Source organism: Megalops cyprinoides, chromosome 25, assembly GCF_013368585.1.
Source record: "Megalops cyprinoides isolate fMegCyp1 chromosome 25, fMegCyp1.pri, whole genome shotgun sequence".
Taxonomy (NCBI): domain Eukaryota; kingdom Metazoa; phylum Chordata; class Actinopteri; order Elopiformes; family Megalopidae; genus Megalops; species Megalops cyprinoides.
In genome coordinates, this window is record NC_050607.1 from 19,582,788 (window position 1) to 19,596,645 (window position 13,858).

Below are 13,858 nucleotides of genomic sequence, written 5' to 3' on the forward strand. Positions count from 1 at the left end.
GAAGCATGCGTTAGCGCATAGCTGTGGGCTATTTAAAAAACGGATAGATAAAAGATAGGTAAGAATACTGTAGTGTGTGCGGCCTTATACTGTGCTGTTACAGGCTAGTTGTTGCATTGTGCTGGTCGCCAAGAACAATAAAGTTGCCTGTGGTTTCCTAACGATGGTAACAAATTATTAGAGCAAAGCGAGATACCACTACTTAAAGAACGGGATAGGGGACCTGATCTCATACGACACGAGGCACCAACTGATGCAACATCGAAATGCATGACAGAACATTAGCTTAGAATGCTACAATACTATTGTGTGGGGAGCTAGGTGTCCCTTGATGGGTTGCAGGACGTGGCAAGATAAAGGTCCATTCACTTAAAAGGCCTGCTGTGTCATGGACTATCTGAGTGGCTCTGTGTGGCCACACACACAAATAGAGAATAAAAGGCTGAGTCTGCTTGAGCTTGTTTAAGATTTCTTTCTGACGTTTTTTGATTCCTGGTGCAGGTGGTCGCCGAGGAGGCCTGGGAGAACCACATAAAGAGGAACGACTCCATCATCGTGGACATCTTCCACGGCCTCTTCAAATCCACCCTCGTCTGCCCCGTCTGCGCCAAGGTTTCGGTGACCTTCGACCCCTTCTGCTACCTGACGCTCCCCCTGCCCATGAAGAAGGAACGCACGCTGGAGGTGTACCTAGTGCGGCTCGACCCCCTGGCCAAACCTACGCAGGTATGGCTTACCACCCACGCACTGATCAGCCCAAGAATGGGTGGACCTACCATACATTACTGATGCTTACTGAGCTGAACCTATCGCAGTGTGTTCCTGTAGCCAGGGAAGCGCTTTGATTGGTTCATGAAGTCAGATTGACAGCACTCACATGCTTCATTCATTACTAATGACTTCCATGTGTAGAGCACTGTTAGCATCTGCTAGCATTAGCTGGCATGTGACTTGCTCTGAGGACATGGGCTGAGTGTGAATCTTCCTTGTATTTCAGTATAAACTGACCGTGCCTAAGGTTGGGTACATCTCTGACCTCTGCACCTCTCTCTCCACTTTATCTGGGGTACCCGCCGATAAGGTAAGATGCTTTGGTTTTGCAGTGATGTGGGGTCGTTTGTGGCCCATCGCCTCTGAGCCTGAGCGCTGATTCCTCTTCCCGCGCAGATGATTGTTACTGACATCTACAACCACCGCTTCCATCGGATATTCGCCACCAACGAGAACCTGAGCAGCATCATGGAGCGGGATGACATTTACGTGTGAGTATCAGAGGTGGTCTCCATGCTGGGGGCTGAGAGTGTGGGGCCTCCATGCTGAGTGTGAGAGTGTGTGGGGCCTCCATGCTGAGTGTGAGAGTGTGGGGCTTCCATGCTGAGTGTGAGAGTGTGGGGGGCCTCCATGCTGAGTGTGAGAATGTGGGGCCTCCATGCTGAATGTGAGAGTGTGAGTGTGGGGCCTCCATGCTGAGTATGAGAGGTGGTCTCCATGCTGGGGGCTGAGAATGTGGGGCCTCCATGCTGAATGTGAGAGTGTGAGTGTGGGGCCTCCATGCTGAGTATGAGAGGTGGTCTCCATGCTGGGGGCTGAGAGTGTGGGGCCTCCATGTTGAGTGTGAGTGTGGGGCCTCCATACTGAGTGTGAGTCTATGGGGCCCCCATGCTGAGTGTGAGAATGTGGGGCCCCCATGCTGAGTGTGGGAATGTGGGGCCCCCATGCTGAGTGTGAGAATGTGGGGCCTCCATGCTGAGTGTGAGAGTGTGGGGCCTCCATGTTGAGTGTGAGTGTGGGGCCTCCATACTGAGTGTGAGAATGTGGGGCCTCCATGCTGAGTGTGAGAGTGTGAGGCCTCCATGCTGAGTGTGAGAGTGTGGGGCCTCCATGCTGAGTATGAGAGTGTGAGTTTGGGGCCTCCATGCTGAGTGTGAGAATGCGGGGCCTCCATGCTGAGTGTGAGAGTGTGGGGGGCCTCCATGTTGAGTGTGAGTGTGGGGCCTCTATGTTGAGTCTGAGAGTGTGGGGCCTCCATGCTGAGTGTGAGAGTGTGGGGGGCCTCCATGCTGAGTGTGAGATTGTGGGGCCTCCATGCTGAGTGTGAGACTATGGGGCCTCCGTGCTGAGTGTGAGAATGTGGGGCCTCCTTATCTCACTGTATTTCTCACCTCCTGCTCTCCTCGCCCTCAGGTTCGAGGTGGCGGTGAACCGGGCGGAGGACATGGACCACGTGGTGATCCCGGTGCACCTGCGGGAGAAGTACAAGCAGTCGGGCTACAACCACACCAGCACGCCCCTGTTCGGCCAGCCCTTCCTCATCACCGTGCCCCGCTGCCTGAGCGAGGAGAAGTTCTACAACCTGCTGCTGCTCCGCATGTGGTACGAGCGCTGAGATAACGTATGCGCTAACGGCTGACCAATCAAAAGCAGCGAGTGATTCAAGGGCTCTTCCCTGAAAGGGCTTTTCTCACTACAGCAGGAACACGTACAGTACCAGTCAAAAGTTCAGACACACTCTTCCTTCTTTATTTTTACTATTTTCCACATTTTAGAATAATAGTAATGACATCAAAACTCAAAGCTCAAATGACATCAAAACTTTGTATTATCAAATAATACAAATGGAATTGTGCAGTGTTATAAACAAGTCAAAGCTATCATGTATTTTAAATTCTAATCAGATTCACACTAATCAGATTTGTCTAAGAAAAAATCTCAAGCCTTTAAGCATAAGTCTTTAGATTAAAATATCTTTGAATGCATGTTTCCCATTATCTTAATCAGGTTTGTCCAAACTTTTGACTGGTACTGTAAGTGGGCGAGGGGTAGCACTTGTCCCTGCAGTTAGAGGCCAGCCATTGGTTCCTGTCTGAGTTTAGCACTAGCTTGAGGCTAGCTGAGTGAGACAGGGCTGACGCACACCTGGAACGTGAGGGGAAGCCGCCGTGGGACATTACATTGCATTACATTACATGCATTTAACAGACGGTCTTATCCAGAGTGACTTCCAGCACAACAGAACGTAAGTGTATCCATTCATGTTAAATCAGCAACAGTGTCAAACCAGGCTAACAACACTCCCAGACCAGTGAGTATGAGCACTCAAGCCTTACCACAAGTTAACGTGTGCAGTCTGACTAGGAACACCCCTGCCTCTCGTACATGCTCAGAGCCAGCAGGGCTCTTTGTCAGCGGTTAGACCCAGGCTGTGCTGAGAGAGTGTGCTCCCCTTACAGCCGATTCCTGCGCTCCACCCCAGACGAGGAGGAGCCCGAGGAGACGCCCCTCCTCAAAGAGCACAGCGTCAACGGCAACGCCACCAACGGGGTCCTGGAGGAGGGCTCTCCCAGTGAGTCTTCCGTCCTGCTCTGCCCTCCAACAGGGGGCGCCGTTAGACAGTGCACCTGCATTCCCTTCACTCCCATAATTCTGAAGTTCTGCAAACCGTTTGAATGTGGATCCTCTTCTGTTACATTACATTTACATTCACATTTATTCATTTGGAAGATGCTTTTATCCAAAGCGACGTCAGGCATCAAGCGACTTACAAGTGAGGCAGAGTACGACACAAGCAAACAACCAGATAAGGAGTCAACCATCTTAGAAGCGCTTCATGACCAAGTTTCAATAGTGAAACCAGATGGCAGTTGGCAAGCTGCGGTCTAGCTGGTGGAGATATGATTGCATGAAACCTTAGATTTGAATTTTTTGCTTTTAAAGGAAAACAGAGTTTAAGACATAATAAAGTGTGTAAGGTGGTAGTGTTTCAGGTGTTCAGGTGAGCGCAGAAGAGCTGTGTCTTCAGATGTTTCTTGAGTGTCTTCAGATGTTCCTGTTGAAAGCATTCGTGGTCATCACAAAGCAAACCCCCCCCCCCCCCCCCAGGTGAGATGGAGACGGACGAGCAGGACGACGAGTCCAGCCAGGACCAGGAGCTGCCCTCCGAGAACGACAACAGCCAATCGGAGGAGTCGGTGGGCGGGGACAACGACCTGGAGAACGGCATCGGCCCGGACCAGACGACCAAAGGCCAGCCGCTAGCGGGGCACAAACGGCGACTCTTTACATTCCAGTTCAACAACATGGGCAAGACGGACTTCAGCTTCATCAAGGAGGAGCCCAGGCACATCCGCTTCGACGAGGGACACCTACGGCTCAGTGGTGAGCGCGCTCAGAACGCAGGCGGCACACCTGTGCTCCTCTGACACATATACATTTACATTAATTCATTTGGCAGGCGCTTTTATCCAAACGACTTACAAGTGAGGCAGGGTACAGCACAAACAAATTGCCATATAAGGAGTCCACAATATTAGAAGCCTGACCAGGTTTAAACGGTTGGCCAGACAAGGGACAAGCTAGCTGATACAGATTTCAGCAGCACACTCTGTAAAGCACACTCTTTAGAGCGGCCGGGCCTCTGCGGCCTCTGTAACCTGGGAAACACCTGCTTCATGAACTCTGCAGTGCAGGTACGGTAGCCCCGCCCACCAGCCCCACCCAATCAAGACCACGCCCCCTCCAAGCTCAAACGGGAGTCATCGCTAACCATAAAACCCACTGGTGTGAGGTGGCTCAGCACCCCTAATTGGTACTTCTACAGTTTGACCAGTGAGGTACAGCTTCAGGCATTTGGTATTTAGTTACATTGTATTGTATTATATTATTGGCATTTAGCAGACACTCTTATCCAGAGCAACTTGCATAGGTTACAATTTTATACATTTATGCAGCTACATATTTACTGAGGCAATTCTGGGTTAAGTATCTTGCCCAAGGGTACAGCAACAGTGCCCCAGTGGGGAATCAAACCAGCAAACTTTTGGTTATGAGCCCTGCTCCTTACCACTATGCCACACTACTGCATGATAAGACCACATGAACATCAGTACAAACATGTACCTGTCTGTCACACAGTGCTGTGATAACCACAGCCATCCTGAATATGGAAGAACTTTAATAAAAACACCATTGATGAGTATAATAATGTCCTGCCTGCACTAATACACATGGAAATTTAAGGCAGATTTCAGTGGGGAAGGGGTTATGCATGGTGTGGTTAAATCAGTGTTTCTTTGAACAGACAGGTCCTATCTGTCATTGGACTGGGAGCCTGAGATAAAGAAGAAATACTTTGATGAAAGTGTGGTCGAGGTAAGACTGACACTGTATGCTTCATCCTCATAGGACTTTTCCCTTATATACTGTATATATATATAGTACCAAAAGTCTGGACACACCTCCTTCTTCATTATTTTATTCCACATTTAGAATAATAGAGGTTATGCATTGACGTCACATTCCCGCCTGAATACTGAGTGGCAAAACATCCTGCAGCATGGCTGCCTTTAGTAGGGGAAACTGCGAAGCCGGAAGTAAATCAAACGATTATCTGGTAAATTAAAGGCAGCTGGACTTGACAGTGATCCTTACAACTTGCCAAAGAACCAGTGGTCCATGGACATTGACATGCGGCCAGGAATCGGGTTTCCTGACATCTATATATACCTGATTTCGACACCGGGGAAATACACAAAGCAAAGCCTGAAGGCATACAAAAGCCGGGACATTCTAAAACGCTTAACGTGGCTTAAAACTGCGATCAATGATCACCAGATTTCTCTCGGACATCTCTTGTCAGAAACACTTCCTCCTGTCAAAAAATCAAAACCGAAATCCTAGGAGTATCGTTATCTCACGTTAAGAGCTTTCCTCTCCATGAATGCCCATTATAAGGAAAAAGCTTAACGTGGTTTAATGTCTCAAAACAGTGATCAATGATCACTAAATTTGTATGACATCTCACATGTCATAAACACTATCTCCTATCAAAAAAAGCAAAACTCTCCATTGACGCCCATTATAAGGAAAACGCTTCGTAGCTTAATTTTCCAGACAGCGATCAGCTAACAAAAAAGCAAGAGGACAGCGCTTAATGTAACGTCGGCCCAAATACCATATTCCTTGGGCTTTAGTTTTGCTTTTTTGTGACAAGAGATGTGCGAGAGAAATTTGGTGATCATTGATCGCTGTTTTGGAACATTAAGCCACGTTAAGCCATTTCACCTTAAGCGTTTTAGAATGTCCGCAAAAGCTTGGGCGTACATCAAGGCGGGATTTGTTGGGGAAATCTTGAATCTGTTTGTACAGTCAATCGCACAACAGCTCTTTCCCATTTTAGATATGTTTTTTGTGTTTTCACGGCATTCAAGCTGAACACTAACGCTGCCACTCAATCAGTCTTTCTGCCACTCAGTGGGTGTAGCTCGCAGTGACTCCACCTACTGTGACGCCATGTGCATAACCTCTATAGGAAAGGCATAATCTTATTTTGTACATTCTTCAAAATTGCCAAAAAAGAAAGAAATTCACACATAGGAGTCATTTCACAATTTATATTTGTCTCAGAAATAAATTTCAAGCATATAAGCATAAGTGTTTAGATCAAAATGTCTTTGAATGCATATTTACCATTATCTTAATCAGGTGTGTGTCCAAACTTTTCACTGCTAATACTGTACGCAGTGGAGATGACCTGTGGTAACCCCAAAGAGCACGCTTCCCCTTTGTCAAAATAAGAGTCCTGCTCTGTCTCCTGCTCGTTTCTCTCCTCCTAGGCAGCTCTAGCACAAATACTCAGGCTCTTTTGAACCTAACAGGATTTCGAGAAGCACGAAAGCATGGAGTCCAAGCCCCAGAAGAAGGCCTTCTTTAAGCTGAAGGACTGCATCGAGCTCTTCACCACCAAGGAGAAGCTGGGAGCCGAGGACCCCTGGTGAGCGAGGGCGGGGGAACGGGCGCTTTTAACGCAGGGTCACGGAAAACACACTTGTGCTCTGGATGCGGTTTTCACGGCACTTCAACTTTCTCGACTGGCTCGTTTTCCAGCCTCACCTCAGGAGAGACGGCAGATTCTGTATTTGACTGGGGTACCGCGCTGTTCGTAAGCTCTGGATGTGCGCCCTTAGCGATGGCAGAGAGGGGTTTAGCTTTTGCTTGCTTGGGGAGCTCACTCAGAGTGCAGTAGCAGGAACAGGAAGATTAATCCTTTCACATGTAAGTTCTAAAATATTTCTGACTGCCCCCCCAGAGTGACTTATTTTATGCTATGTAGCACATAGTATAGCTACATAGTGTTACGTTATGCGGTTTATGTTTTCGTTAGTGTCATTAAGCTTCTCATAGATATCACCACCGCATTTGCTATACTTTATAACGTTAAATCACTGTTTCCTCAAAGTTAATGTTAGCTACATTTTTCCTGATATGGGAGTCAGAACTGTGTTATGCTGCTTGAGTTGCAACTTATGTGATTCTGCTTTGAAAAATAAATCATCATATTGCATTAGCGGAACATTTTTTATGTGGAAGAAGCAGTGGGCTTAGAATGAACGTTGCTTTGTGGCGTCACTTGTAAATAGCTGTTCTAGTCACACCGGTTTGACGGTACGCTGTAGCGACCACTCTAGAATGATCACACCGGTTTGCCCGTACACGCAAAAGGGTTAAACAGAGGTTAAACTGTTGGGCCAGTGGGTCCAAGTGAGTGGGCCAGTTGTTTGAGCCCTTTGCTAGAAAGAGTCCAAGGAAGACTGTGATTCCCACTGGGCTGAAAGTATAGAGGGGTGCCACAATAGCACAGCTGCTGGCTTTGAGCTGGAAGTGGAAATTACAGCTGATGTGTACAGCTGATCACCAAATTTCCTAAATAAATCCCAGCAGCCAGTGCAGCAAATTTGAGTGTTTTGCATTCGAAATAAAATAAGCAATTCTAATTTTCCTCCTCTTACCTCACACATGTACTGAGCATTGATAATGTCACAGACGCTGCTAAATTTCAGTGTTGGTGACCTCCTTACCTCTGAGTCAGAATGTCTCAGATCGCACAATTTAAAAATTGTGCTTTTTAAATTGTTTCTTGTTGCCGCCTTTACCCTGACGCTCATTGCGCCTTTTGAAGTTGTCGAAGTCCGCCGTTTGAAAGTGTATCGTATTAGTTGCGCTATAGGCTATAATTGTACAAATCTAATAGTACTGTGTCCTCAAACAGACCTCGCTCTCAGCTGAGAACTGTCTCATTGTGGAACTGTACACATCCTGTCCCCGTACTGTCGCTATACTTGCTGTATGTACTTTTGTACGTCACTTTGGATAAAAGCGTCTGCTAAATAAATAAATGTAAACGTAAATGTCTCTGCTGTCAAGAGACATGTTGTACATATATTCCACCACTAGAGGCGCCATTGTGCCATTTCTGGCACACCTCCAGCCTGTCCTCACATGTGTCGGTGCCTGCTCACCACAGGTACTGTCCCAACTGCAAGCAGCATCAGCAGGCCACCAAAAAGCTGGACCTCTGGTCCCTGCCGCCGGTGCTGGCCGTCCACCTCAAGCGCTTCTCCTACAGCCGATACATGCGGGACAAGCTGGACTCGCTGGTGGACTTCCCCCTCAGGTAAGACTCCGCTCAGAGCTGCATCACAGTTGTACTGCTGCCCCCATGTCAGTGTGGGACTGGTGACATATTACCACATTACATTACGTTACATTATGGGCTTTTAGCAGACACTCTTTTCCAGTGACTTACATCGGTTGCAGTTTTTTATCACAATGTTATTTATATATACAGCTGGGGGGCAATTGTTGGTTAAGCACCTTGCTCAAGGGTACAGCAGCAGTGCTCCAGTGGGTCATCGAACCAGCAACCTTTCAGTTACAAGTCCTGCTCCTTAACCGCTATGCTACACTGCTGCCCCCAATCTCACACTGATAATAAATCTCACTCTTATGCCTTTGTACTGTCATGTCACTAAAGTGGAAATGTTTTCATGACGTGCTGTGTCATCACAAAGCTTCGTATTCTCCCAGCCTCACTGTAAAATAGTATCTTGAAAGCCCAGAATCTTCAACCCCATCGCAGTTAAAATGACACATTAAACGCATTGCGTTATACATTTGCATTCTCATAAGCATAATAAAAAAAATGATAAAGTGAAGGTCATTCCATAAGCCAGTGCTCTCATAGCATTGCAGCAGTACATTTACATGTATTCATTGGGCAGATCCAAAGTGACTTACAAGTGAGACAGAGTACAACGCAAGCAAAAACCCATAAGGAGTCAGAGTACAACGCGAGCAAAAACCCATAAGGAGTCAACAATATTAGAAGTGCTGCATGACCAGGTTTAAATGGTTGGCCAGACAAAGCACAAGCTAGCTGGTAGAGATCCAAGTGCATGAAACCATAGATTTGAGTTTTTTAAGTAAAACTAAGATTAAGACATAAGAAAGTGCGTTAGGTGTTAGTGTTTCAGGTGTTCAGGTGAGCGTGGAAGAGCTGTGTCTTCAGATGTTTCTTGAAGAGAGTGACTCAGCAGATCAGACGGAGTGTGGAAGTTCACTCCACCATCATGGGACAACGGAGGAGAAATTATCCAGATGCTTTCGCTACATGCTACAGCGATGCTTTATAAATGACAGCCTCCTCTCCCTGTCTCCACCCCCCGCGCAGCGATCTGGACATGTCCGAGTTCCTCATCAACCCCAACGCCGGCCCCTGCACTTACGACCTCATCGCCGTGTCCAATCACTACGGAGGAATGGGAGGCGGCCACTGTAAGAAGCCCAGTCCTCTCCTTCCCCAATCTAATGTGGCATTACATTACATTACAACACATTACATTAACTTTTAAGGTGCTCTTATCCAGAGCGACTTCCAGCACAATATAACAGAAGAGTACCCATTCAAGCTGAATGAGCAACAGTGTCAGACCAGGCTAACAACACTCCCAGACCAATGAGTGTGAGCTTAACACCATTCAAGCCCGACCACAAGTTAACTTATGCAACCTGACTAGACAATGGGAGCCAAGTACACTACCATACATCAGTCACTAGATCACAGAATCAAAAAACATATCACAATACTACATGTAAAATAAACAGCAAGTACTAGAGGTACTAGGTGTTAGGGGGTGGGGATTGAGGTGGAACCGAAGGGCAGTAGGAAGAGGTGCATCTCATTTCCACCTCAGTCCCCGCCCACCGACACCTGCCACCTCTAGTACCTCTAGAACCTGCTGTTTTGCAACACATTAGCGCGGAGAATTTGCACCTGAATCTCTCTAATACGCCGGTCGTGGTTGGATACCGAAAATCTCTCTCTCCTGGGTTTTTTTCCAGACACCGCCTTCGCCAAGAACAAGGACGACGACAAGTGGTACTACTTTGACGACAGCAGCGTGTCGCCAGCGAACGAGGATCAGATTGTGGTGAGCTGACCTGTCATTTCTCCTCCACATCTCCTTTCATATCCCTACACTACCTGAAAGAGCTCTGCTGTCATTGTACCACACCCGCTGGTCACATGCTCATAAAACGCCTAAGACGCTAACAGCTCCTGCAGATAAACGCCTTTTTATTGGCTGTGTGGACAGTAGCAGCCGCTCCATAAAGAGAGCGCTCTCTTGCTGATTATGAAGTATAACATTCAAACTATAATCAGATTCAAAGTTTGAATATTAAAATGATGGTCATGCTTCCATATGCATACAGTGTCATTTACCTATAGTGCAGGTCAAAAGTCTGTACACACCTGATTAAGATAATGGGAAACATGCATTCAAAGACAATTTTATCTAAAGACTTGTGCTTAAAGGCTGGAAATTTGTTTCTTAGACAATAGTGAAGTTGATATGTATGAATTTCTATATATTCTATATATCTATCTATTCTATATATGAATTTCTTTCCAAAAAAAATTTAATAAAAAAAAATTTATTTTGGCTATTTTGAAGAATCTAAAATGTAAGATTTAATTTGTTTCATTTGTTCATAAGTTTTTATTTGTTTATAACACTTTTTGGTCACTGCATAATTCCATTAGTGTTGTTTCACAACTTTTATGTTTTTACTATTATTCTAAAATGTGGAAAATGGTAAAAATAAAGAAAGAAAAGTGTGTCCAAACTTTTGACTGGTACTTAAGTGATGATTCATATCTGTAATCTGTAGTACCAGATCTTCAAAGACAGGTTAGGTCACAGAGGTGGGCTGTGAAATAACAAGGTAATTCTTGCTGTCATGACATGACTTTCAATGTGATTAACCATTCGAAATGATGGGTGACTTACAGTGAACAGAGCAGTAATCGTGCTGATGTGTGTGTGTGTGTGTGTGTTTGTGTGTGTGTGTGTGTGCGTCCAGTCCAAGGCTGCGTACGTGCTCTTCTACCAGCGGAAGGACACCATCAGCGGTACGGGCTACTTCGCCCTGGACCGCGAGGCCCTGGAGACAGCTTCGGCGGAGGGATACGCCGGCCAGAGCGACGAGGACCTGAATGAGAACGAGAACGACGACGAGGATGACGACAACGAGGAGCGGGAGACCAACCACGACGTCACCATGAACACCAACTGAGGGGGGGGGAGGGAGGGAAGGGGCAGGGTGGGAAGAAGGGGGCGCGTGTGGCGGGGGGTGGAGGACACCCCCAAAGCCACAAGGACAGGGACAGAACGCAGATACGCATGACACCCTCTGGCAAATGGGCAACTGCTAACACGCGGGAGCGTCTCTGGGTGCATCCCCAGCAGTGGCCAGCAGAGGGCGCACTAAGCAATCAGGCCTCTCTCCGGGGGGGCCCCCAATCCTGTCGCTGTTTCTCATTGGTCAGAAATCATCGCCTAGGCAAGCGTTTCGTTGTTACCGTTTTATTTTCCCCGTTGGACGAGGCACGGGGCTCTGCTGGCGGTGGAGGCGAGCGGATCGTTAAAAACTCACAGAATGTTAAACTCACAGAATGTCAGCGATCTGCGCGGCGGCTCTCCCCCCTCCTGCAGATGTTCCATTTTATTCTTTTTTTTTTCTTCTCCAAGAGACGCGTTTGCATATCATTTTAACTTAATTTTTTGCCTTGTAAATACCTGAGCACTGAATATGGGTTTTAATAATGTGGTGAAGCTGCAGGACTGTTAGGTTTTCGTCGCACAAACGCCCCGTTCCGTGAATTAGCGCCACACGCACTGTGTATGTGCTGAGAGGGTCTCCACTTTCAAATATTATGCTTAAGCATAAACATAAACTGCCTTTAAATGAACAATAACTAAATGTGTTTATCAGACCTTCCCACTCGCGGGTGAATTATCTTTTATAATTGGTGAACAGTCATTTTTATTTTCAATGCTGCTGAAAGACTGATTCAGAAGTGATACACATTGTAGATATACATTATATATATAGGCCTTATACATATGTTATCTGTGTAGCCTGGTCCCTTAAAACCATTTCACCCTCTTAGTATGCGAATTACTCTTTCTTTGGATGTGAGTAGCGGATTCAGAGGAAATCCCTTTCACAGAGTTGTGGGATCCAGGACTTTATGTCACTCTCCGTGCATAACACAATCGGTGAAGAGGCTTTTGAGATTATGAATATTGGTGATACGTTTGATTAGCATCTCTGTTTGGTTACCCAGATGGACGTTGCCACGGCCTTACGGTAATCTCAGCCCGGGACCGTTCGGCGTCATCGGCTCTCGACCCGCACGGACCCTTCACACACACGCACGCACACACACATGCACGCACACACGTACACACTGCACTAGCTCCACCTGAAACGATGCTGTCACCATACTGTCACCCGGGGGGTCTGAGGCCTAATCTTCTAGGTGTGCGGTTCGGACTGCCTCCGGATGTTCCCGCTCGACCCGCGAGACCCCCCCCCACCGCCCCCCCGACCGCAGACGACCGCTGGTCAGTTCTGCGCGGTTTTGACCCGACCGCCGCGGGGGAAAACGTTCACCAGACGCGCAAGGTTCCGACTGCTACTTTTGATTGTTGCCTTCCATTCGTTTTATATATCTGACACACGTTTGTTTTCTCTTTTTTTCTTTGACTGAATGTTGCGGGGAGTATGGTGGGGTCTCATTGCCTTTGACATTAGCTACACAATGCTGGGGTACTGTTATGTATCTTATACCAAGGCAAATGCTTTATGGTGATCTCAGAAAAGAAATTGTGTCTTTTGGGAGTCAGGAGATTATGGTGGAGGGGGCGGGGCGGGGCAGGGAGTTGGGCTGGGGGGTGGGGGTTTGGGGGGGCTTGATCTGACTGAATGATACAAATTGGGTAGGCTATAAATACTGTATATAAGAGTTCACTCTGTGAGTGCGCATTTGGTAAATTTATTTATTTGTATGTTAGCATTACATACCCCGGCAGTGTTCTCTGGGGTCTGGCGTTTTACAGATGCTCCTCGATCCGGGCTTTTTTTTTGTTTTTTTTTGTAAAGGTAATGCCGACATCCCGCATGGCTGCACTTGAGTTCACTTTGGGTTTACATTTGAAATGTGCATGTGTATTTATATACAAACTTCAATAAAGTTATGCAAAGCCTTTCTCTGTGATGTTTATTCGTGTTCTCTTTGTGATTATCCTTTTCAGTTCTATTGAATTCATGCTCTGAGATATTATAATTATGCATTATAATGATATGTAATGATATGTAATTATATATAATGATATATAATTATAATGTGATTTCATACTCTGTACACTTTACCCTTGTAAAGACTTAGCAGATGGTGGACCTATGGATCCTTAGTCACAGGGCAATAGCTAATTAAAGCAGCTTGATTAAATCATTGATTAATATATTAGAAAAATATTGGAATCGGAGGCACACAGGATAAAACTACATTACTGTATAGCAAATGTGTGTCAACTGTTTTTTCTTATTTCATGTTCATTTGTGGTCTGTCCCGTATAAGGTAGGTAAATATGGGTGCTAGTGTAGCATAATAGTAAGGAGCAGGGCTTATCACCGAAAGGTTTCTGGTTCAAGTCCCTGCTGGGGCACTGCTATT

General features: G+C 46.5%; 1 protein-coding gene across 3 annotated transcripts in view; it reads left to right on the forward strand.

The window, feature by feature from the left end:
- Window positions 1–11,412, forward strand: part of LOC118771831 (ubiquitin carboxyl-terminal hydrolase 15-like) — a 28,255-nt gene extending 16,843 nt beyond the window's left edge. For all 3 annotated transcript variants that reach the window (XM_036519915.1, XM_036519916.1, XM_036519917.1), the window contains 12 exons: window positions 502–726; window positions 998–1,081; window positions 1,168–1,262; window positions 2,185–2,373; window positions 3,231–3,343; window positions 3,880–4,155; window positions 5,078–5,148; window positions 6,654–6,769; window positions 8,300–8,449; window positions 9,506–9,609; window positions 10,177–10,265; window positions 11,200–11,412. In XM_036519915.1, the coding sequence (XP_036375808.1) occupies window positions 502–726; window positions 998–1,081; window positions 1,168–1,262; window positions 2,185–2,373; window positions 3,231–3,343; window positions 3,880–4,155; window positions 5,078–5,148; window positions 6,654–6,769; window positions 8,300–8,449; window positions 9,506–9,609; window positions 10,177–10,265; window positions 11,200–11,412 (1,725 nt within the window). The remainder of the gene's footprint in view (window positions 1–501; window positions 727–997; window positions 1,082–1,167; window positions 1,263–2,184; window positions 2,374–3,230; window positions 3,344–3,879; window positions 4,156–5,077; window positions 5,149–6,653; window positions 6,770–8,299; window positions 8,450–9,505; window positions 9,610–10,176; window positions 10,266–11,199) is intronic.
- The last annotated feature ends 2,446 nt before the right edge of the window (window positions 11,413–13,858 follow it).